The sequence below is a fragment of the Scomber scombrus genome, chromosome 21 (assembly GCF_963691925.1).
Source record: "Scomber scombrus chromosome 21, fScoSco1.1, whole genome shotgun sequence".
NCBI classification, from domain to species: Eukaryota; Metazoa; Chordata; class Actinopteri; order Scombriformes; family Scombridae; genus Scomber; species Scomber scombrus.
The window spans coordinates 12,504,526-12,529,703 of NC_084990.1; the positions used below are offsets into that span (position 1 = coordinate 12,504,526).

The window sequence follows — 25,178 nt, forward strand, 5'->3', positions numbered from 1 at the left end:
GTCATTGTTGTTTTTATATTTTTTTTGTCTTGTCCATTTTTTTATTAATTATATTTTCCTAAGGAAGAGAAGAAGGGGCAAAGGGGTGGTTTTAACTACTGGATCGAGTTTAAAAAAAAAAAAAAAAGATTTGCTAAAAATCCCCTCTCCTCTTCAAATCCCTCTTTTCGTGGAGTATTCATGAGAATCCCGCGACATTCTGTGTTCCCCCATTTGTGTCATGGTACTGACGAAAAAAAGAAAAAAACCCACAAACCCTACAAGGCTAAAACACATTGCTGGAAGATAAAGTGTCTGCTGCTGTTTTTCATCTGTGATTTCCTCTCTGGCTGGTTCAACCCAGCAAGGTGCCTCATGTCTCTGAAAAGGGAAGAAGTTGGAGAGAAGAGCAGAATGGCAGCAGGGGGGGTCAGACGCTGCTGCTGTCGTCTGCCACCTTCATCATTAACATTAACAAGGTCCTCCTGGTCTCGGGCCGACCCCGAGGTCGTACTGATGAAGAACATTAGAGCAGAAGAATAAGGTGCTGAGACTTTTTATCCTATTCTCTCCTCTACTATCCTGCCAGTCTTGTTTTGTATGAGTCGCGTTCAGTCTGGGCCTCACATCCAGCAGGCGGCGGGGATGTTGGGGCTCATTCCTGGGGACAGTTTTAAGAGGTTTTAGGGGGGTGGGACAAGATGGGTTTTAGTTTCCAGGCGGATGGAAGGAAGCAGGGTGTGTTTGAACCTGCATCGCTGTGGAAGTTGTACAGAAAACACTTTGTAAATGTTACACGAATCCACAAAGGATCACTTTTAAATGATCAAAGAAGACATTGTTCTTCTGTTGGCTCTTACCTTGTGGATGTCCGATGTAAAAGTGTTGGTGTCCTCCTTGCTGTGGTCCGTGCTGTGGGTGCTGGGGCACTGAGCCGGGGCCCTGCTGAGGAGGCTGTAACATCAATAACTGGGGCTGACCGTGGCTCCCTGAATGGTGGGGACCTGACATGGCTCCCTGTACGTGGGCCTGGAATACCAAGAAGAGATTTGTCAAACGAAACATTTTCATACTGAATTTGAGTTTTTTGTCCAAAATGTTTTATCGCAGACAAAAGATCCATACCTGTGCTATCTGTCCCAGGGGGTATGAGGGTGGGATGCCCTGGTGGCTGTGAATGCTGTAGCCCTGAATGGGGTAAGAGCCTTGTGGAGACGTGTGGCCTGGCGGCATGTTAGGTGGGGTGGGTGCAGACAGGGGACCTGAGTGGTACAAGGACTGCGGCTGTGGACCTGACTGGGCATTCTGAGGGGAGAAATTATACCATTAAAATGTTAATTATAATAGCTGCGTTCGATGAACTGGATCCTTCAGAGGATGCAAACTGTGAAAGTGAGTCAGACTGAACCCGTTCCTCTTTCCCAAATAACACCATAAATAGGCGCGTTTTTATGCTTGTCATCTACATTTTCGAGTTTATCCCCAAAACCATTACCATAAAATCTAAGCATTATGCAAGAGGCTTTTAAAATGAATCCGCCATGTCTATCCATTATAGTGTGTTTAGACTAGACATGCAGACCCTGGAAGATTTAACCCCTGATTTGGGACATTGTCAACATCTCCTGGTATATTTGGAGAAATCCAAGCAGACCTTAAGGGGCATCTCACCTGTCCAGGGCTTGGTGCAGCATGCTGGGGTGGGGGCTGGTTGCCTGTTGGGGTACTGGAGGGCTGGGGCTGATGCACTGCACCCGAGTGGTGGGAGAATGACTGTGGGGCTGCAGGGGAAAAAGATTAAGTCAGCATTGTGATACGCCACATCCATTGTTGTTTGACTGTAACAGGTGGTGAGACTCTTGTTGTTGCTCACCATAGATGCCCTGCTGTGGTCCCTGTTGCCCGTCTCCCTGTGTAGGGAACTGGGGGCCTCCTGGGGGTCCAAGGGCTTGTGGGTGGGGGCCCCCGCCTTGCCCTATCATCCTGGCTCCACCCTGCAGCATGGGGTACATGGGCTGCAGAGAGAGAGAAAAGAGGGGAATAAATAAGCTACCACATAATTGTTATAAAACATCAGCTTTAAATGTGGAGGCAAAATACAAGCAGCGAACTTAATTGAGAAACATCTACACCTGAATTTTACTCATCACTGTGAAGTGTAATGTTTTTGTATTGGACTCAGAGGTCCTACCTGTCCAGGGTAGGGCGTCATGGTCTGAATGACCTGCTGCTGGCCGTACTGCTGCGGGTTGTACTGAAGGTAAGACTGAGGGTAGGGGGACGCTACAAGAGGAGCCCCGGCTGCTGATGCTGCAGCTTGCAGCATGGGGGGTGCTGAATTACCGTGGTCAGAGCGCTGAGCCACAACTGAGCCTGGAGAGAGTAAAGAATCATCAAGACAATGGATAGTGGTTTTTCAAGAGAAAGGCTGCTGGGTCAGGACTCAGTTCAGGTGTGGTTCATGATCGATGAGCCTTCGACAATTCTTAATTGAGCACTTTATGACAAAATGTTTTTAAAAATTAAACTATGAATTACAACAACCTTAGGTACAGTGGATTTACCTTTGGTCCTTTGGTATTTTCCCTGGCTAACTGTAGACATGGAGTACTGGAACATTGGTGGGGGCTGTGAGACAGAAATGATCAGTAGGTCAACACAAGAAAAAAAGCAGATGCACCACCAAAATTAAATCATTAGATAAGCTGAACTGAGTAGTCAGTCAAAAAAAGTCAATCACAAATCATCAGATTACATAAGAGGAAATGAAATCAAGGCAAGGCTGAAGGTTGGGTTTACTTAATCGCCTGGATTATCTGGATAGTTTTAGAACAGTTCATCAGTGTCAACTTCAGCTGCCTTGATTCTAGCAGTGGACCTTTTTAGATAAACATCAGGAAAAAAGGTGAGCCAGGTTCCCTTCTTCAAAATTCTGAATTTTTTAGTCTATGATAGTAAATGGAGAATCTTTCATGTTTAACTGGTTATCAGGCAAAATGAGACATCTGAAAACGTCACCTTTGGCTCCTGGAAACTGAGCCCAACATTTTCTGACTTTTTACAGACTAAATTATTAATAGAATCATGGAGAAAATAATTTGCTGATTATTTAATTTCAACCCTAAATAATTGTTTTAAAACAGATGCTTTCTCATCACTCCAGATTTTTCGAAGTCTTAAAATTACACTGGAGGGCAATATCAATGTGCATGTCTCTTTTTTTTTTTTTTTTAAACAAGGAGTTCATGGCACTTTCAAACAATACAGGATAAATAATAAAGCACAGAAACACAGTGGCTCTTGTGAGGGTTTTTTGCTTATGTACCTGCACAGAATGGATCTGCGAGACGTAGGAGAGGTAGGGGGTGTTGTAGAGGGGTCCTTGTCCACCTGGGTGCGGAAGGACCACTGCATTTGGAGTGGGTCGAGGTGGGGTGGGTGCAGTGTTGGGTTTTGTCTGCATGAAAAAACAACATGACCGGTAAATAAATCTGTTGCTTAGAAAAACCACCAGGGTGTAAACACAACCAATACAAGAATGTTTTCTATATTAATAATATTGTGCTAACAGGTTTTTGATTGTAAAATAGATTTTGATTATAGAGGTAAATTAGCTTACCATAGGCATCTGAGGCTTGATAGGGTTGAATTCTTTAGCGTTAGGATTTAAGGTTGATTTCTTTACTTGACTGGAATAAGGAAACAAAAAAACATTTGTTAATAAACATTGCACATCACAATGAACTTTGACCAACCCTCAATCCTTTCCGACACTCACTCTGCTACGCCCTCTGTCCGCTCTGCTGTGTCAGACCTAGCGTCCTCACTTCCTGGAGTCCTGGCAGGCTGAGGGACGGCCGGTGACTGCCTGTCTGAAACTGGTGCTGTGGTGCTGGCGGCTGTCGGGGCTCCAGGTGTGGATGCAGTTTCCTTAGCGGGGTCCTCCGCAGGAGCTGGTGAAGGCTGAGGTTGGGGCTGGGAAGGGCTGGGAGCTGGAGGCAGAGGTTTGGCCTCAGCAGAAGCGTCTGACGAGGGTTTGGCTGCGTTGGGTTGGTCGACCTCGCTGACTGCAGGAGGGGTCGCTGCTGCTGGAGAGCTGGGGGAGCTGGAGCTGCCTCCACTCGCCTGAAGCTTGAAGAAAAACCAAAATCAGGAAGGATGTAGGTGATAGCAAAACAAGAAAGGATGGAATAAAGACTTCACAAACAGATGAATGTAATCATGAACTAACAACTATTTTAAATATAGAAACACGAGTCCCTAATGTACAGCTGAGCTTTAAGTTAAAGACTGCTTCATGAAAAGTGAGAACACATTTCCCTAAATGAGCACCCTAAAGATTGAGGGAGCCAACAAGTATTCACTGTCATGTGATACATGTTAATGGTCACAACTAAATGAATAAGACATGAGTGATGTTTAAAAAAAAGAGACGTCAAACATCAGTGATGTCTCAGGACGTGGCCTCTTGATTGGTGACAGATTTTCTCATTTCACGCTTCACAGAAAGGCGACTCAACTCTTACCCTGAATTCCTTGCCAAATTTCCGCAGCTCCTCAATCTGTGTCCTTTGCTGAACTGAGGGAACTTGGTGGAGAAGAGAGGAGACGAAAGGTTAATTAATGAAAATGTGGTCTTTTAAAAACACTGAAAACTATATACTGTCAAACACACGGGAAACTAGGCACGAGTGGATTGTGTATTCCTCTAATTTATGTGCCCATTAAGTTGAGACTTGTTCCGTGTAGTCTGTCTTGTACACACCTTTATTGCTCTTGCTGTCCTCTGTGCTGCTGGGGCTCTCAGCTGAGCGTTTTGCAGCTGCGCCAAGGATCTCATTCACTGTAAACACAAAGAGACATACGGCGAGCTAATTAGTCGTAGCGGTTCATTAGATTCCACCTTTGATACTTGTCCCCTACTGTTACGAGGTGACTGTCTCATTCTGGCAGATGAAGCTCAGATCATTACAGAATAAAAATGGTTCTGACTTTGATTTCTGGAGGCGCTAGGTGGGACTTACCATCGACCATGAAGAGAGGGGTGGGGCCCGACGTCTTCCCGGCAGGCAGAGAGACAGATGATGTGTCCAAGTAAGGTGTATCCTGGGAAGTGGCTGATTTAGGAGAGCGAGTGGCTGCAAGAACATGAAGGATATTATATTATGTGGTTGGTCAAAATCCATCTATAATAAAAAAGGAGAAGTTGGCTAAATGTGACTGTACCTGTAGACTGATTGTGAGTGTTTGCTGTGCGGACTGTTCTGCTGGACTGTGGAGGTCTTTGGGCTTTGGGAGATGTTCTGGCAGAGACTGAAAGGCACAAAAAGAAATTATAGTTTTCCTTCATTCATACTGCATGAGCAACATGTCCACATACGCTTCAAACACACTTACCTCCATTAACAGGCCTGCCAGCATCTGACAGCGAGTGTGGAAGTGAGTGGGAATGTGGGACTGTGTGTCCGTGCGGGGCAGGAGGACTGGCTGGGGATTGAGCAGCCGAAGCGGAGGTTCCTGTGGCTGCTGGTCCCGCTGGAGAGGCGGGTGTGTAGGGGCTCGCAGGGCCAGAGGCCGGGCCTGGGCTGGGGCTCCCCTGGGGGTGGTGGGGAGTGTAGGCCCCGCCTCGGCCTGACAGGGGGCTGCTTCTCTCGGAGGTGGAGGCGCCAGGTTGGGGCCCGGCAGCAGATGGCAGTGGGGGTCTTGGGGAAGAGGAAGAGGAGGATGGAGGGGTGGAGCGGTAACCACCACTTAGACGATTGTGAGGTGGAGGCCCGCCAGAACCTCTCTCGGCTCGCTCCCGGTTCATCTCTCTCTGACGCTGAGGTAATGGAATGTACTTGCCCTCCCTGACAGGAGATTGAACATCACACAGGGACGAAGTGTATAGGTGAGATAATATCCAACAAATCTGACCGGCGCATAGAAACATGAAGAAAACATCTTAAAGCCAAAGGTTCTCCTTTTTTCTACTTTACTCTGCTGGTTTCAGCCTCCACCACTTCAGGAATGCACAAAACTGCCAGATTTCAAAAATAAGCTGATGGTTTTAACTGTGTGACTATGCAATAATATAATCGATTCATATTTATTAAGGAGTGCAACTAACAATTTGTTCTTATCGATTAAGAAGCAGAGTATATTTCAAATTAGCCCAAAGTGACGTCATCAAATGTATTATTTTGTCCCGCTAACTGTCCAAAAGTTCAAATGATCAATTTATTGTAATATTATGATTAAGACTCTCAAACTTTAAGAGGCTGGAAGCATCAAATGTTTGCTTTTCTGCTTGAAAATATCTGAAAAATTAAACAGTTATCAAAATAGTATCTGGTTAATTTTCTTCCCATTGACTAATCAGTTAATCAACTAATTATTGCAGCTGTTATATGTATAGAAATGGATCAAAACTCAGCTTTTGCGGTCAATATAGCAAGCACTGATTAACTTTTTGCTTCAAATAACTACATTACCATCAGCACTATTTGAACAATGCAAATAAAACATGACAAAATTTCCCTTTAAGTAAGACCATCACTACCCTCCTCTGAGCAGCCTCTCACCTGTTGTTGGCTCCAGGGCTGTCTCTGCCCCGTTCTCGCTCTCTGTCGCGGGGGCTCTCGCGTCCCCTCTCCCGATCGTTGCCATCACGCACCACGGCACTGTACTTTTCCTCCTCAGATTTGCCATCATCGTTTTCCAGGTTGACGCGATGGCGGTACTGGGGACTAGACTCGATCTCACTGGCCAGGCGAGCAGCGCGTGCCTCCCTCTGTCGATAGTTGTCATTGTTGCCTCTCTCCAGCGGCACACTGAGCAGCGAGGAAAAAGGCGGGACAAAAAACAAAACGTAAAGAGGGGATAGAAACCTTTAAAACTGCTAATAAAGCCACTCCACAGGGAGAGAACTGGTAGATATCCAGTATCTTAACATGATGCTTCCTTTTGAATTAACTACACTGGACATTCCTCTTCATATTAAACTTCAACATTTTTAAATTTGATACGCTGTTAAGACAGAATACTTTTAACTTTAAGAAAACTTTTGCAGGTTTGATTTAAGTGAATGTTTTCCTCCCTCTCTAGTTCAACTTGTATTGACTAGTGAGATCAGCTGGAATAAAGTATTTGGTTTAAATTAAATCCTGGCCAACAATGCCAAAAATAAAAAGGGAGCCATTGCCATAATACTTTCAACAGTTTGTCACTTTCAATTTGAAATCATACCTGAGACGCAACCAAAAGAAGTTTTACGTCAAATATATCACTGTTAGCTTGATAAAAGATATGTATGATAGATACACAGTATAGAGAACGCATTTTAGGCCAATATACTTTATGTCAAATTACATTCTGACAACCTACAATTGCTTGTTTGATTATCTTGGAAACCCCCCCCCCCCAAAAATATATAAAAAATAAAATGGTTTAACTAGTAAATATTTCTATAGCTGTTGGTTTATCAGTAATAATTATTCATCAGGGATTCCTGAAGGCAACACATCTGAATGGAAACTTACGTGTACATGGAGAGGCTGGAATCATATGTAGATGTGACTCCATATTTCACTTCATTGTACCGAAACATCTCATTGGCATCCCAGCCGTTGGACTGAGGAAGGAAAAGTGGAGATAAGTGGGTTAGTAAAATAACAGGCTGGCAGCTATCATTTCCTGGATTTATCTTGTATTAACTTGATTAATGAACATGATTATTCAATTAGCTTTGTCTATAAAATAGGTTCTTAGTGCTCAATGCTGCTTACTCAAATTGGTTGTTTATTTAAGAGAGATAAGAGACAGCGACTCACTGCATCGTTTTCCAGATTATAACTCTCGCCGTTGCTGTCTCCTCCCTCCCATCTCTGCAACACTTTCTCCTTGTGTTCTCCGTTGACGCGGGTGGAACTGATGGCGGTGTCTGTGAAGGTGTCTAAAAAACAAAGACAGGAGAAGATGAAACGAAAAAATGTTTCCTTTGACAAGATTTGCCTGCAGCCTGCATTTAGTCCTGAATCAAACAACAAATGATGTAATTATATGTTATTTGCTTCTTTAAAAAAAAAAACTTAAAATTGGGTTGCTTGACTTCTAAAAATGATTTTCTCTCCTTTTCCACTAATTATATCAGCTAACACAGTCCAACAACTGAGATACTTCACTTCTTGTTACTTGACTTTTTCACGTTCAAACTTTATCATAGTTTGCAGCAGTCAGTGAACTGCTGACAATAATTCAATGATGATCTCAGCATAGACTCTTCATACTAATTTCCACACACAGCCCTCTTTTTCAGGGGAACTATGTGTCTTTGCAATGTAAATGAATAGGGTGTTTGTTATGTTCTTGTGCCTGTACCTCAAAACCCAAGCATGTGTGTGTTTGTACCTTTGGTGGCGTAGTTGAGGTCAACGTCTCTGCAGATCATTGTCACCAAGTCGGAGGGACTGAAGATCATGGTGTCAGTGATGTCCTCCCACCGTGGCTGGGCTGATGTTGAGCTCTCGTCCTCACTGCGTTTGTGTACAGCATCCACGGCCAACTCACACTAATGACCACACATTAGGAAAACAGTAGACACGTGAGGACTTTGTGAACTTGCAATGCAGAATTTAAACAACTAAAAAAAGGCCACGTTTTACATTGACAGGAGATGACTATAATATAGACTACTACTACAACAGGATTATTTGCGGCGCATCATTTGAACTTGCAGAGGGAAGCAATGCCTGTGTGCACATCATGTGATTCTTACCCGAGAACTAAGGGTCTTGAATACGCCTTCAAACATGCTGCCATTCTTTACTCTTATATCACAAGTGGAACCCTGGGAGGGAGGGAGAGAGACAGAGAGAGAGAGAAAAAGGGGGAGAGAGAGATTGTATTAAAACCTGTTTAACCAGGAGGAGTGAGTCGGAAAAAATTACAATTTAAATCCAAAGTTGCACGTCTACTGTATGTTGCATGGTGTAAATATTTCATAGAGACACATCAGAGGTAGCCTTGACACAAAATGTACAGTCTGCCTTTTCATAAACAAAACTGATATTTATTGTTGCTACTTTTACAGTGATATAGTTTACATCTTACTCATGACTCATATTTGTCACCGATGCAATCCATTAATTCTCTAGATTAACGAGCAATAAATCACCCTGTTCTGAGAAGGACACTGATAACAAGTCAGATGACTTACCACAACAGCTGTGAGAAAATGAAGCATTCTGGCATTGTTGTAGACACCCTCAAACACCTGCAGGTGGGAAAAGGTATGAAGTATTCATGGAGACAAATTTTCAGGAAGACATGTTGAAAACATGCCAAATGTTGGATTTAAAAGAAAGTGGTTTGACACTAAATACTTCCTAATGTCCTTTTATACAGGAGACCCACTTAGACTATTTTCTGTTGTACTAATTGAGTGTTATCACTGATGACTGTGAACACAGCAGTAAACCAGCCATATATTTTGAATTATGATCACTAGAGAAAGACACAAAATACTGATTTCCCAAGTATGATGTTAAAAAATGTCTAAAGGTCTTTCTCTATTGTGTGTGTTTGCCGCCCAACGTCTCTGGAACAAAATACTCACAGGAGATGACTGGAATGATGGCTTTGCAGAGCTACGATTCCTGTGAGAAACGGCACAGTTATAACATGTGTCAGTTTAGAAAGCAAAAGAGGTAAAACTTGTTTTCAAGTCTGTCAAGTCAGTGTCACATTCCACATTACACACATACAGTACATTGCTAGCTGGAGAAAGGTTGACAGGTTCAGTAAGAGGTCTGAAAAGTTCCCAAATCAATAATCCTACTGCACTGACAATCTCCATGTACAGTGCATAATGGCTCATCTGGTGTCACTGGTAATCAACTTTGCAGATAGTGACAACCTGTCTTGTTTTGAGTGCTGCTGACCAGAGCCAAGAACGGCTTCGACCTTTGTGGTTGGGTGATCATCACACATCTTGATAAAGGCACTTTTCAATATCAGTAAACATCTCAAAAACATCCTGTTTTAATTGTACTGACCCCTTTAAGATTTATCTGACCTTTTTGAAAATGTAGCTCTTCAAGAACAAAAGCGAAAGTAAAAGCTATAACATCACAATAATATTACTACTGTAATCTTCACACATTCAATAAACCCATTACAAGCCATGTGAAAAATAAATGCACACTCCATATAAAATTTACATATGAAATACAGTTACAAAACAAAGACTGACAGGAGCTCGGTAAACACATACTCATCTAAGAGATAAAGACCACATGTGACCTTGTGCTGGCCTTAAACCTCTTCAATGTTTATTATAATGTGTCTACTGCAGCGTTTACTTAAATAAAAAGAAGTATTGGTGTAAAAAATAACATTTTTCGATCATGAACGTCCTCTCTCAGGCTTTAGTAGGCCAGATAAACTTTGTATCTGCTAGTATATATATATGTTTTGCTTCACATTGCTTTCACCAAACTTCAACCCCACCTCACTTATTTGTCTTCTGTTCATTTTGAGCACTCTGATTGCCCCACATCAACTGTCAATCAAACACAGACTAATCTGATTGGCCAGGAGAGAAGCTCTACTCATGGGACACGCCCACAGCTTTAACCGGTAGGCCTGAGTCTCAGCCGGATCCCCGGACTGTCCTGACAAGAGCCTCCCCACCCCGCTCACCTCCCGGCCGGGGTCCTGTTGCCGCTGTTCATGCCGCTGACCGAGGAAGACACACCGGCGGGGCCCGTGGTGCCGTTAGACGCTTTCCTCCCGCCGGAGCCGGGTTGCTGCGGTTGTTTCAGCATCGTGAAGCACAAGGCTCAGACAGTACAAAGTGTACGCTAACTTATAAAACTAACACCGCCCGATGTGAAGTTGTTTTGGACGCTATCTTCAGTAAATATCAGCTGTCCCGAGGAGCCGGTGTAGCCTCAGTAAGACCGGCTATTGTAGCTAATCTTGCTAAGAGAAAACCAGTCGCGTGTGGCCTAAATTGTAACGACAAAAACACTTCTGCTACTTAAATCCAACGCAGTGTATAACTTAACGAAATACCCCGTCTATCTGCTTTATAACCGCGGTGGTTATGTCAAAGCAAGCGGGTGATAAAAGTCGAGTTTCCGTTTGATTATTTAGCAGCGGCTAGCTCAGTTAGCATTAGCTCCGCTGCTCAAGCTCACTTCGGCGCTTTCCTCCTCTCCGGGATTTACTTTCCTCTCTCGGTCTCGTCACCGTCACTCCGGCACTGCTGAGCCTTCTTGTAAAAAAATATAAGGTCTCGGCGTTACTGTCAGTTGCCTTAGAAAGTTGGATTTGTTCAGGTTTCTGACGGAAAACCTGCTGCGGTCGGTCAACACCACCTCTCGGTAGGTTCACTTGACTCAGTCCGCGCGCGGCTGACTGGAAACCGGCTGAAGGGGGAGGGGCGCGCACGTCGAGCGAGTGTGAGAGAGTGTGTGTGTGCTGAATCGATCATTGATTGATCCTGATTTATCTCTGTTATTAATCACAATCAGATTTATTTATTACCAAGTACAATGTATTCAGAGTTCTCCAGATGTCAACAGAAAAAAACAATAAAACATGAACATTAAAGACTCCCCTTCAGTCACGTGGGAAGATGTATGTTAAATAATCTACTTGGGATAAAAATGTTTGTCTGATGTGTTTTTCCACAAAAAAGGTCAAATTATCTTCTTATCAAAACTAGAGCTTGACGGATATATTGGTCAGCCGGCATTGGCCTATCATAGATATATCGGTATTTGTGTAGGCCTATATGTTGTCCCATTTGTACCAATATTTTTTAAAGTTATATAGGGAGCATTTAATGTACATTTTATCCTTTTTCTTAATTCAAGTTAAATATGTATGTCATTGTTTTTGTGTTTGTTATTTAGTTAGTTATAGTTATTTATAATTATTCTATTCCCAGTGTACTTTACTGTTTCAATGCTTTGATTTTATTTTGTACCATAAAGCTGATTGTTATACTGTAAAATGTCATCCCTTGATTACATATCTTCACACACACAATAATTAACCTCAATGTCGGTATCGGCATTAACCCCAAAAATCCGGTATCCGTTGGGCCCTAATCAGAAGCCTTGAAATAACATCTAGTCCTTCTCCCTCATTAAAAATACAGACATTTCAGAAGTTTAGCTGCTCGACACAAGATGTCTCCTGCTTCATTGTGAAGTTCCAGCACTGGGGGAGTGGTTCTCATACAGGGGTCCGGGGAGCCTGAGGGATTCCCCAGAAAAATAAGGGATAGTAGCCTACATTTTCACTATTTCATTCCAATGTGAGAAAGAGTCATAAGATTTACTCTGATCATAGGTTTCACCCCCTCTGTTGTTATCTCGTCAACAACTATTGAATTTTGAGTAGAGGGGGACTTCAAAAGCAGAACAGTGTATGAAAGGAGATAAAAGGAGTTAATTACATTACTGTGTAGTGGGGCTGTACTATTTGCATGCATATTGACAAGATACGTATGTGTGAAAACAAGCAGTATATAAATAGATGTAAATTCATATGCATCCACATTATCATGATTAATTATGGATGCATATGTGTTTGTGCAAATAAGGCAGAATATAAATAATAGTATGAATTCCAACGTGAATATAAATACACATTTGAGTGTAAATAAACGTTGTATGTATTTACAGTTAACAATTAAAAGATCCATATATATTTACACAGTGCAGGACAGACAGAGACACAGTATACAATATGAATTAGAAAGATATGGAGGTGAAGTGAAGTTTCGATCCCACTGCCACCTTTACAATAATATATTGTTTTTACTGTACACGTGGCAGCCATCAAACAATATTATTTTATCTATAAACTATCATCACATCAACATATTTTACAATCACACCATCACATATCAGCTTTCTATTGTTGCTAATTTCCTATGTTGCAATTTATTTAATCAATCAATAATTTATAAGCGCAGGCAATACACAGGCAGACTGACTTGACCGAGCCCACAGATTTGCCAGTGCGTCTATACAACAGTCATTACGGTTGTAAACTGCAGACAGCATGGCAGCCTCCATGGAGAGCGTTTGTGTTACATAGCAGCTGTTTTTATTTTCTCAAGGATTTTAATCTCTCCTTAAATCTCACTCTCTTCAGCCAGCAACCTGGAATTAAACAAAATACATCCTTAGTCTTCTGTCAAAGAAATTGTAAGTAGCCTACCTTCGGGCAATTTATTAGTAAACGTATGTTCAAATACTAAAGGTTGGTGTAGGAGCTCTACTGATCCATGAACTGTAAAGATCTTTATATTATATACATATATCCTTTATATTCTAGTGTCGATGTATGATATATGTACAAAAACTTCTCACATGGTTTCATTTCAATAAATGTCCAATTGATCCAATATTTCACAGAAAATCAAAGATTAGAGAAAAAGTCCAAAAACTGAAAACAGATTTGTGTATCAGAACTTTGTTTTTCTTCTTTCCTCTCTCATTAATCATCTCACCACCCCTAACATTTATCTGCTGACCCTTCGGAGGGGCCCAACCCCTAGTTTGGGAAACACATCACTTAACTAACTGTATATAAAGTAGATGAAACAAGCTCCACTTCCAGCAGATACGACAGTAACATGCTGCTCTAACACTGATGCTTCAGTATTAGTAATCTAATAATGTCATATATAATAATAAATCAGTCAGAAGGACATTAAATGCATTTTGAGACTAATACTTATGTACTTTTATTCAAGTAGTATTTTTCATGTAGTACTTTTACTTGTACTTGCAGCTCTAGCTTAAATATTATAGATAACATAGTTTTACTGCGCCTGTGGAAAAAGTCATGTCTACACTTCTGACCATCTAACCTTCACTCCGCAGGTCAGCATCTCACATGTTGACAACCAAGCTCCCCCCCCTGCAGAGGTGTCTGTTACTGGTCTCCAGGCGTGCCAGCCACCTTGCCAGACAGCAGTATGATGTCATCGTTGTGGGTGGGGGACACGCAGGGACCGAGGCGGCAGCGGCTGCAGCTAGAGTTGGAGCCGAGACTCTGCTGGTCACACAGAAAATACACACTATTGGTGAGAGAATGGGCATTGTTAGAGGGATAGTTAACTTTAAAAAAAATGCTGGTTTTCCTCAGTCTGTCTGTGCAGGTAGTTTTGATGCTTGATGATATTAGTGTGAACAATTTTCTACCAATTATCTATTTTCTCCCCAGGCGCCCTCTCTTGTAACCCATCTCTGGGAGGAGTAGGGAAGGGCCAGCTTGTGAAGGAGGTGGATGCTCTAGATGGACTGTGCGGTCGAGCAGGAGACTGGGCCGGGATTCATTTTTCCATCCTGAATCGTAGAAAAGGCCCTGCTGTTTGGGGCCCGAGGGCTCAGCTGGACCGCCAGCGCTACCGCCAGTTCATTCAGGTATCACATGTGCAGATGTGTTGAGTAGAATATGAGTTTTTCTTTATGTGACTGAAATTAAAAATTGTAAATGTGTGTGTCTGTCTTTCATTCAGTCTGAGCTACTGTCCACTCCCAGGCTGACTGTGTTGGAGGGCTCAGTGGAGGAGCTGCTGATAACAGAGCCGGACCCGGAGAAACCCGGACACCATAGAGTCACTGGAATACACTTGGGTAGGCAACAAAAGAGAGTGCCATTGTTTACCTCAGTTGTTTTTTTTATCTCACCATTACAAATAAGATATTAAATGAAAACTTGTAGCCAGCTAATAGTAATAAATCATGGTTTCACTTGTTTATTAGTCAGCTTAGAAGGAAACCAAACTGATCTTTACCATTAAAATACACTTTCAACATTTTCCCAAAATACTCCTATAATCATTTTATCATGCCTCATTTGTCTTCTTCCTAGCAAACGGAAGCCACCCGATCTCCGCCAGCTCTGTGGTTCTCACGACTGGTACTTTCTTGTCCGGCTCCCTCTTCATGGGCCAGACCACTTCCCCTGGGGGTCGAATAGGAGATGCTCCGTCAAGTGCTGGGATATCCCACACGCTGAGGGAGAGGTTGGGGCTGAGGATTGGCAGACTCAGGACTGGTACCCCTCCCAGGATTGTGAAGAAGTCAGTAGATTTTTCCCAGGCTGAGCTTCACCTCCCTGACAGTCAGCCAACCCCGTTCAGCTTCCTTAACACCCGCACATGCTGCAAGGTAAAGTTTAGCCAAAGTACAAATGTTCAGCATAGGTATTTGATAGATGATGTAAAGGATCATTTTTTTCATTATTTAATACATGTCATGTTACATTTTTGATATTGAACACCCTGTAGCCTGAGGAGCAGCTGCCGTGCCACCTGACCTTAACTACTGAAGGTGTAGAGAGAGTGGTGCAGGAGAGTCTTCATCTCAACTGTCACATACATCAAGACACCAAAGGTCCCAGGTACACACATGTACCCACGTATATATTTGTATGTTAGACATTGTGGTCAGCATGTTCTGAAACTCAAATGAAATATAACTCTGGTCCTTGTCTCTCACAGATACTGCCCCTCCATTGAGTCACGAGTGCTACGCTTTCCAGGCCGAAAGCACCAGGTGTGGCTGGAGCCTGAGGGGGTGAACTCTGAACTTGTGTACCCTCAGGGTCTGTCCATGACAATGCCCCCTGATATGCAGCTCCGCCTCATCAGAGAAATCCCTGCTTTGCACCAAGCTGAGATCCACACACCTGGTACACTGCCCACATCTCTTCTATCTACATAGTAACAACTGATTAATGCTGAGCTGTCTCAGTAACCTCTACCAGTTACAATTAAACAACTCTCAACTCTGAATTAAAGGCCGCAGCTTTCCATAATTTTTTGTTGATGTAAAATTTTTCAAGACAGAAATGTGCTGCCAATGCCTTAATGTTTTTTTTGGGCTTCTCCAGGTTATGGCGTGCAGTATGACTTTGTGTGTCCCACTCAGCTGAGTCCTGCCCTGCAGGTGAAAAGCGCTCAAGGTCTCTTTCTGGCCGGGCAAATCAACGGAACTACAGGATACGAGGAGGCGGCTGCACAGGTATCTGCATTTCATACTTTATATTTAGCAATTAAGAGTTCATTACCGTGCAGGACACATATAATAAACAAATCAATCATTCAATCAATCAATCATTAACTTATTGCGGGTCATAAAAAAAAAAGAGCTTTGTGACCATTTATCCTCCTCGTGCATGCATTACATGTATTGCTGCGAGTGAGATGAGAAGGTCAATATTACTCTCATATCTCTGCAGTTATTATGTAGCAAGAACCAGCAGCTGCTTAGGACTGGAACCAGTCAGAGTGAAACAGTCAGCCTGGCTCTGCCCACTGGATTATTTCTGGGCCAGGAGCAGGAATTTGCTGCTCCTGGCCAAGAAATAGTCTAATACATAACCCCCAAAAATGTTGTTACACTTGGACACAGCCAGGCTAGCTGTTTCCCCTTGTTTCCAGTCTTAATGCTAAGCCATGCTAACTGTCTGCTAGCTTTAGCTTCACATGTACTGTACAGACATGGGTTGAATCGATACTCTCATGTAATTCTTGGCAAGAAAGCAAATAAGTGCATTCCCCAAAATGCTGAGCTATTCCTTTAACATTTCTGCATATGTAGGAGCAGATAAGTATGTTTTAAAACAAATATATCCAGAGAAGGGATTTCTGGGTGAACTTCACCTACTTCCAAGGTGCATGGAGGCGTAAAAGAAACTGAAGATGCCAAAAATCCAGAAAGAACTTTATTGTTAGACCAACATGTTTCAGGTAGTGGCCTTCATTTGGACCCTGATAACAGAAAATAAAGACACTACACTACCCAATTTTGCATTGTGTAGATTATTAAAGTATCAATATTTATCGAATTGATCTCATTTGCACTATAAAACCACATCCAACGGAAATGTAAATGAATTGTGTTTGCTAATGTACGAATAACATTGAAACTGATCCCCATCTTCACAGAAAATAATGAAAGCTCAGAAAAATGTGTTTGTCTCTGTGTGCAGGGTCTGTGGGCTGGGGTCAACGCTGCTCGGTGGGCACTCCACATGCCTTCGGTGGCACTGTCTCGGACAGAGAGCTATATTGGGGTTCTCATTGATGATCTGGTGAGTCGAGGCGTTACAGAGCCCTACCGTATGTTCACCAGTCGAGCTGAGTTTCGCACGTCTCTAAGGCCCGACAATGCTGACCTCCGCCTCACACTGAAAGGTAAGCGTGGACCCTCTCAGACACGTCGTATGTACAACCTGTACCAGCAGTTCAACATTTTGTCTTTTAGTTTCTCTTCTCACATAAACTTTCTCCTGTCAGGGTTTGAGGAGGTAGGATGTGTGTCCTCCATCCGCTACCAGGAGGCAGTGAGAGTGAGGGACACTCTCCATGAAGGACTGGCAGCTCTTCAGGCTCTTGTTCTGTCCACCCCAACCTGGAGGAAAAAGTTGCCCGACATGGGAATGAGCGAGGCAAAGAGCACCGTTCTGACGTGAGTGACAAACATCTGGAATCAGCAGTGTGATGTCACCACATCTGCCCAGCTGAACATGTCTGACTTTTCATCTCAGGATTCAGACAAAAAAGTGTGGTCAGTTTGTAGGCCCTGACTGTTTCTATGTGGTTCCTTCTCTCTTTAGTGGAATGGATGTGCTGCAGTACAAAGATATGTCCTTTGAAATGTTGGCATCTGTCTTCCCGGAAAGCCTTTCACATTACATGGAGTTCTCACAAAGACTCAAGATCGAAGGTAACAAGACGAAGCATCTACAGCCATGGTAGCAGGATTTTAGAGAGGGCCAACCAGCATGGCAAAAAACGCATTTTAATATTTTGAGGGATTAGGGGAATCTTGCCTTTATAAAATGTAGGAATTAACACCTGTGACAAACTGATTCAGATTACAGAAAAATCTGTAGCACAGGCCTCCCCCTGCATTGCTTTAAATGTTTCTTTGGTATTGTGACTTTTTAAGGTCTTGTAACAGTTTAAACTTTCTCCTCTGTCATGTAGCTGTTTACAGACCTCACTGTGATCGGCAGAAGAAAGAGATCGAGAGAATTCAGAAGGAAGAAAACATGTCTCTCCCACAGGACATAGACTATTTCTCTCTGCCGGTGTCTCTGTCTCAGGAAGTCAGAGAGATTTTGGACAGAGTTCGACCCAGCACTGTGAGTTTTTCATATTTTCAAAGAAAACCTGCCAAACCACCAGAGCTGCCTATAATACAGTTAATACTTCCCTGATGTCAGTGAACACTTTCGCTGTTCAAAAAAATCGTAACAAAGTAATTCTGTGATTTATCTTCCAGCTGGGTGCTGCTACACGTTTGCAAGGAATGACTCCTGCTGCAATAGTTCACCTCCTCAACTATGTGCGTCACTCAGGGCAAAAGGACAGAACGCACAGTAACCAAAAGGAGGAGACAGAAGAGGAGCTGTGTGCACAAAACGCATCGTTACCTCAGTGAAATGATGACTCGTATAATGTCTTGTAAAAATGTTTATTTATGGAAATGTACAAAAAATAAATTAAAGTATTTTAGGGTATGTATCACTTTTGTTTCACTTTTACATGATTCTTGCATTGTAAAAATTGAATTACACAGCAAACAATCATTCATATACTACTTTTCTTCAGATTAAAAAGCCTTTTGAAACTAACTGCTGTTACCTATAATCCATCTACCTACTGAAGAATTCTAATCCTGTTAGCAACATTACTGTGAACAGCATTAAACTCCATGTGACCTTCTCAGTGTCACTGCCGTTGATAACAGTGTGCCCGTCCAGCTCAACAGTGCCTCTAGTGAAGAAATCAAATGGAAACTTCCAGCGAGGCTGAGGCAAACCCCTGGGGGGTTCTGGGTAAACTGTAGTCTCGACGAACGTCACTTCGGTGGTTAGAGCGAGAGAGGACGCTAGAGGACACTGGAAAAGATACAACAGGAGAGTGTTTGGGGTTTTTCATAGAGGTGAAACAAAGTGTATTGCATAGAAAAGGAGTGATTTCTCATGTCTGACACAACACATGGCGCCTACCTTAAAACTACGACACTGGAAAAGGTATTTGGCCCCCAGGATGTAGCTCTGGGGAAGGTCCAGGGAACCCTGGCGAGCCCATATCAGTTGGATAGAGAGAGAGTGAGGGACAACGCAGCCTGAGTCACATGTTTCCTAAGAGAGGGGGCAAAACAAAACATGATCTTTTAATACAATTCCATCCAATTCATACCCAACAGCACTAAATGTGATGTTTAAGATCAGTGGTCACTATGTTAATATTCAGAGAGTCCATTCACTGTTCCTCATTCTCTCTAGCTTAAATATTTTAGATTCCTGATTCAGTTGAACCTGAAAGCTGACAGGACACTCCTGGGTGATGACTCTCGTCCAATCCGGTTGGGAGCCTGAGTTCATGGCGATTGAATCGGGAGTAGCAAATTCCTGCAGCATCCAGTACATCTGGGAACGCAGCTCTGAACAGTCACTAGAGGGGGAACTAGACAGACAGATGTGGAGACACATGGACACAGCTTTAAATACTATTTTTCTTTGACCCCAACACTACTCTTTGGGCCTGATTTACTTAGATCCCAAATAAAGGGTACTAAATTGCGTGCACAGTGCAATAGATTGCACGTTAGTTTGCGTGCATTTTGCAGGTGACCTACTAAGAATAACTGTAAATGAAAACAGGTGCAACAGGGTGGAGACAGCAGTTTTTAAATGAAGGTTTTGCGTGTCTTAATGGAGGGTTTGGATGAGCAGAAAGCCCTCAAGCGCAAAATGAAATTTGATCAGGTTCTAGTGGAAGAGGTTAACAATTATATTGAGTTATAACAACAACAAAATTACCAGAAAAACTGACATATGGGAGAGTATTTGTGACAAAGTCAATGCTGTTAGTAAAACCAAAAATCTTCCACTCCAAAATTATTAACACGGGTGGAAAAAATCCGTCCTGTGTGTATTCTATCATTGTACCTCCGTCTCCTCCTCTCCACAGTGACAGAAGTCATCTGTGGGCAGCTGGATAACTGCTGCCCTTCAAAAGGTATTATTTATAGACACAGTTACCATCAGCTAAATTACCTTCAGGTTTGGTTAATCACAATGCGTGTGCTAAATAACATATTTGCATTTTCTCCTCCCTGTATTTTGCACACTGGGGTTGAAACACCCCATATTACATATTCATTATGGCAAACGTACTAAATGGACAGCACGTATTATTTTGCACATTTGAAAGACGCAAACCTCAGTGCGCTGCGTTAGATCAGCTTGCACATTTTTTGCAGGTAATGTCAAGTTTGCACACATTTTTACACACGCAAAACTTTAGTAAATCAGGCCCTAAGTGTAGGAGGAGTGGCAGTATTACTTCCTCTAAATAGCGAAGGCTCACCTGAACGTGCAGCCAGTGACGGTATTGTGTGTGAAGAGGATGGGAGCTCGTGCGCTGGGGTCAGAGGAACACTCGCCGCCCTGTGAGACCCCCAGTGTGGTCAGCTGAATCAGTGTAAAGGAACTTTGATGTCTGATTGACTCATAACTAGCTGGAAAACTGAAAATATAACTTAAAAACCTCAAGAGAAATTCACGATGTGCTTAGTGAGGATACTGGCTTCATTGTTTCAACAAAGTGACCGATGACAGGAGATCCCGCTCTTAGTCCTACTGCAGGGCTCGGCCCTCCTGGAGTAGGGCTTGGTGTTGCTAGCTAGAAGAGAGAAGCTCAGTGTTTCAATCCACAGATTATTTAGTGATGAAATCTGTGACTTTTATGAGGCTACCTGGAATTGTACAGAATGCGTCTGCAACAGCATCTGATTCGGATCCACACCAGCTAAGACGACATCTACTGTTGCATACGAGATTTCCCCTCTGCCTGTGTAACCTATGACAAAATTCACCTGTAAGAGAATGAGGGAGGAGAACTGAGTTTAATATTTCATTATAAACTCAACTACATGTGATATAAAAAAGGTACAAATATTACAAATCACCTTCTTCGCCACATTAACACAGGAGTTGTTTTTTAGACTTGGTGCAGGCCATTCAGACAGAGCAGTGACTGCGATCTGAAATATGAAGTACAGTATCTTACTTTGGAAGTCAAAAGTATGTTTAAATTTTAAAATCCCTCCATGCACTTTACATAAACTAATACCATGTTGACAATTCCAACCACCAAATCTACACTCAGGAAATCCACAAAAAGCAACAAAAGGCCCTACTTGTTAGGTGTTAATAAAAATGAAAATGACACCCACTTCAAACTGAAGCAAGGCCTTTTTTTTCAGGGATGTATTGAAATAATAACATGAAATGCCATTGTTGTCATTGACTGTTTATGAATATGGACGTCATGACAGTTCCCCAAAAGTGAAGCTAAAACATCTAAAATGCCCCCTGGTGACTGGCTGCAGTATAGGTCATAAGTCCCGTCCCCTACATGTTAGCGAACAGGACATGGGCCAAACCTAAAAAAAATTCAAACGACAGGTCAAATAAATATTTCCCAAAGTTGGTTTCTGTCCTTTTAGGTTGTTCTTATCATGCTGGTGTTTTTCCAAGTGCTCATTTTTCAGATGAGTTTTTTTTAAAAAGGGAGTTTGACGTCATGATTAACAGCTGTGGCAGCCACTCTCAAGCCTCCATCAGGCCGCTGTCCCACGCTACTGCGCAGACACTGGCTCCAAACTACATCACACAAACAAAGATGGTGGCTCGCAGAAACAAGATTATTTTAGCTTTGCTTTTGCACAGCAGTAGAAAGAGGAGATGTGTTGTCCATATTTATATAGAGGCAATGCTACATGCCAGTGTTGACAGATGATGACTGTATGAAGTACTTTCTTGGCTTTGACTTGCATGCTCCATCAGTGACTTACCAGATATTCTGACACTTCTGCAATCTCACCTATTGGAATCTGCAATGACAATATTGATGTCAGCTTATCTGCTGTGAGATTTCTTACTAGTAACTTTCTACATGGGAACATGGAACAGGACAGGAAGTGATTGGTGCACACGACTTGCTGACCTTGATCAAACTCAGGTCAGAGAAGTAGGAGCGGGCGTTGAGGTTTGGGTCTGTGGTGCATGACTGAGGAGTCAACATGCGGGTACAAGAGTGAGACACCGACCTCATGAACTCTGCAAGCAGGAGAAAACAGGATTTGTTGGGAGGAAAAGTGTTATAGTGGTAGACTATAATATACAGAAAAAGACCAAAGAAATGTCTTGCAGATTCAGTATTGTGGCAAAATTATATTAGTCATTTTGCTATTGCTCACACATACAAAACTTTACCAATATCAGTTTTGTGTTTACCTCAATGACAGGTCTGGATTTGAAAAAGGTCTGTGGAAACTCTGCTACACTGTGATATTTAACAGATTAACGTTGCTTTATGTGCTTTATGCTTTATGTGGTGTGAACTCACTTGCAGGGTTGCGGTTGACACAGAAGGCAGCCGCAGTCCCTGGAGACGGCTGACTAAGGAGGCCCTGCACAGACGAGCTGGAGAAAAATGTCAGGATGACATCATCAACCTGCAAAAAACAGAGTCTTATTTGCATTTCATTGTTTAAGTAATTGATTTTGATTTTCTTTAGTACTGTAGTACCAGAAAATTCTAAAATATCTCCCAGATCAATGAAAACCAACAGTGTTCAGTTGAGCTTAACAATACCAACAATGACCTGATCAGTATTTTCATATTTAGTTGACTTTTTTTCGGTCATATTTTTCTATTTAGTGCTGTTACACTGAATATGAGTATTTGTCTCTAGTGCCAATATTTTTGGAAAGAAGCTGCTAATATTTCTTTATGTTTGCTGATATCCAGTTGATTAAAAGCATAAAAATATTCTGAACAGAATTTTACTAGAAAGATTGGAAGCCTCTGATATAATATTTATTTGACTTTATAAATATTATAGTTGTAGAAGCTATAAAAAAATTAGTACATACATACATTTAGTTAATATATCAAAATGTGAGCAAATAGTATCATATCCATTTTATCAGAGGCAGACTGTAATTCAGAGCAAACAAATACAGAATATGATCGAGCGAGAAATAAAAACATTAATTTTCAAGTTGAAGTTATTTTTGATATCAGTTATTCTTGTATCATTCTTGTTTTTGGTATTGTTTTAATGTTTTATATAAAAGCTTCATTAGCAATTTTTTTTTAAACAAAACTGAATATAAATGAAAACTCAATATGATTCAATAGCTCAGATACAATATTGAGAGTGGAAGTCTTTAAACACTAAATATCTGTACCCTGTAAAAATCTCTGCTGTAACTTGTGCTTGTAGGTTTCGGAGGTGAGAAGTGGTACGAGTCCCCTAAGGCCGGATACGAAGGTAGAGCTGGTAGAGAATGAGGTGCATTGTCTGTTGATGCAGATTTTTGACAGGTTTAGCAGGAAATAGTCAAGTGTTGTTCATTCATGTGCTCTTGTGAAACTGAATAATCTATTTACCTTTAGTCTGAACACAAAACAACGAGTCATTCACAGTAATAAGAGATGAATCCACGTTGGCTCTGAATATCAGCCACTTCTCGATGCAAACTCCTGATCTGTAAAATAAAGCAGTTCTATTAAATGCTAAAAATGTGCACTTTGTGTGCGAGAACCTTATGATCATGTGCAGGAGACTTACATAGCTTTCTGTGGACATCCGATGAAGACAGTGCTCAGGTTACCAATGACACAATCATCTGTGTCACAACAGCAGCCAATGTCACAGAAATCAGGGGTTAAATCACAGAGACAACCTGGATATCAACAGAAAATACCTGTATTAGTCAGGGTTTAGTCAAATTAAGGGAGAAAAAAACAACATATTTCAAAATGAACATGTTTTAAAGTTATACAAAAGTGACCACAAAAGACTTAGAAGTGAGTAGTGAATACTTGAAATCATTTTCACAAGCAGCCCACAAATAGAGTCTCCCATCATCGTATCTGGTGATACATATGTTGTTTTTTCTGACTTTATGTGAATGAAAATGTGTAAATTCACATGTTTACCAATTAGAAATGGGTAATTTTCAAAAATATCACCGTCCTGGTAACAAAACCAAAGTGTGAAGAGAATAATAGCCTTTTTCTATAGTTTTTTGTTAACGCAATATAACATGTGATACCCAGGAAAAGCAAGTAAATATTAGCTAAATGGTGTTAGCAATGGAACAAAGTTTGATGGATCAGCTCGGAGACATTTAACAAATAAAGCTGGACTGAGATTTTTCAGCTCAGTATTTTAACAGGCAGGTGTAAGTTACCCTCTGGAGTCAGCACAGGTTGGACGGTGGTTGCAGACGGAGCTTCAGTGACCGCGGTTGGAGCTTCAGTGACCGCGGTTGGAGCCTCAGTGACCGCGGTCTGAGCCTCCGTCAGCGCGGTGCTTTCAGCCTCAGTGGTACCGACGTCAGTGAAGCCTGTGGCTGCCTCCGTGATTCCAGGAGCAGGGGTTGGTGTGCTGAGAGGTGTTTCAGTTGTTGTACTGTCACTGACGGCTGAGTCTGTGGCTGCTTGAGCCAAATGTCCACACAAAACAATAAGTATCTGAACTGAAATGCGCCACTGGTGGGAATTCATCTCCTCATAGAGACATGGCGTCGCAAACAGTTCGCCTAAAGTCCAACGTTACACTTTTCAACCTCATGTAAGAACACTAAACTGTAAATAAGTACTTTAGAAACTCAATGAAATATTATTAAAGTGGCTTAACATGAAACACATCCTGCATAAACTGTAGCGCAAGCTTCTTGTTACCAAGGAAGTTGTCACGGCAACATCCGTTTAAGACAGGCGATTACCGTAAAACCTGTAAAACAGAAGAAAGACGTTTTTAAGAAACGTCTAATCAGCAGATCTACCACAAGCAGAAACACAAGTGGATTAAAAAAATGAAACGGGGGGGATAGAAAAAAGAAACAGGGGTAAGCCAACACAGTCAACAAAACCTGCCTATTTTGATTTCGTAAATCTGATTCATTCTGAATTATTAATAAATTATTTGTCATTGTTTACAGATTAGGATAACGCTTTATTATAAGTCCTCCTATTTAATGCAGTATATAAATATTTCATAAATGGTTTCCAACAATGGTTCTCAAAGTTTTTTCACACCATGGACCCCTAAACTGACACAAATCAGACCACGGACCCCCATTTGATAAGA

The 25,178-nt window shown here is 42.0% G+C and overlaps 3 protein-coding genes across 5 annotated transcripts; 1 reads left to right on the top strand and 2 right to left on the bottom strand.

Moving 5' to 3' along the window:
• Positions 1-16: 16 nt before the first annotated feature.
• On the bottom strand, positions 17-11,297 carry LOC134002973 (ataxin-2-like protein). 3 transcript variants are annotated; one of them, XM_062442047.1, is made up of 23 exons: positions 10,660-11,297; positions 9,575-9,614; positions 9,176-9,232; positions 8,735-8,806; positions 8,368-8,527; positions 7,791-7,912; positions 7,500-7,591; positions 6,543-6,791; positions 5,377-5,828; positions 5,206-5,292; positions 5,004-5,117; positions 4,745-4,822; positions 4,506-4,567; positions 3,758-4,110; positions 3,599-3,668; positions 3,305-3,436; positions 2,544-2,607; positions 2,171-2,352; positions 1,853-1,994; positions 1,651-1,760; positions 1,105-1,284; positions 840-1,008; positions 17-640 (listed from the first exon to the last, which is right to left on the bottom strand). In XM_062442047.1, the coding sequence occupies exons 1-23, from the start codon at positions 10,782-10,784 to the stop codon at positions 603-605; spliced, it is 3,150 nt and encodes a 1,049-aa protein (XP_062298031.1). In that variant the 5' UTR covers positions 10,785-11,297; the 3' UTR covers positions 17-602. The 3 variants fall into 3 exon arrangements, with proteins under 3 accessions (XP_062298031.1, XP_062298029.1, XP_062298030.1); XM_062442046.1 differs by having other exon boundaries at positions 19-737; positions 10,660-11,295; XM_062442045.1 differs by having other exon boundaries at positions 17-1,008.
• Positions 11,298-13,059: 1,762 nt separating this feature from the next.
• On the top strand, positions 13,060-18,561 carry mto1 (mitochondrial tRNA translation optimization 1). The gene is made up of 13 exons (XM_062443250.1): positions 13,060-13,184; positions 13,866-14,068; positions 14,209-14,408; positions 14,504-14,621; positions 14,860-15,158; positions 15,278-15,390; positions 15,491-15,681; positions 15,883-16,013; positions 16,984-17,188; positions 17,291-17,462; positions 17,611-17,720; positions 17,984-18,141; positions 18,282-18,561. Exons 2-13 carry the CDS (start codon positions 13,879-13,881, stop codon positions 18,438-18,440), a joined length of 2,046 nt encoding a protein of 681 aa, XP_062299234.1. The 5' UTR covers positions 13,060-13,184; positions 13,866-13,878; the 3' UTR covers positions 18,441-18,561.
• On the bottom strand, positions 18,504-24,748 carry LOC134003895 (tectonic-3-like). Its single transcript, XM_062443251.1, has 14 exons — positions 24,277-24,748; positions 23,652-23,766; positions 23,471-23,568; positions 23,269-23,381; positions 22,421-22,529; positions 22,019-22,131; positions 21,867-21,905; positions 20,979-21,053; positions 20,766-20,885; positions 20,594-20,692; positions 20,378-20,481; positions 19,324-19,471; positions 19,012-19,146; positions 18,504-18,900 (listed from the first exon to the last, which is right to left on the bottom strand). The coding sequence occupies exons 1-14, from the start codon at positions 24,590-24,592 to the stop codon at positions 18,655-18,657; spliced, it is 1,830 nt and encodes a 609-aa protein (XP_062299235.1). The 5' UTR covers positions 24,593-24,748; the 3' UTR covers positions 18,504-18,654.
• Positions 24,749-25,178: the final 430 nt, after the last annotated feature.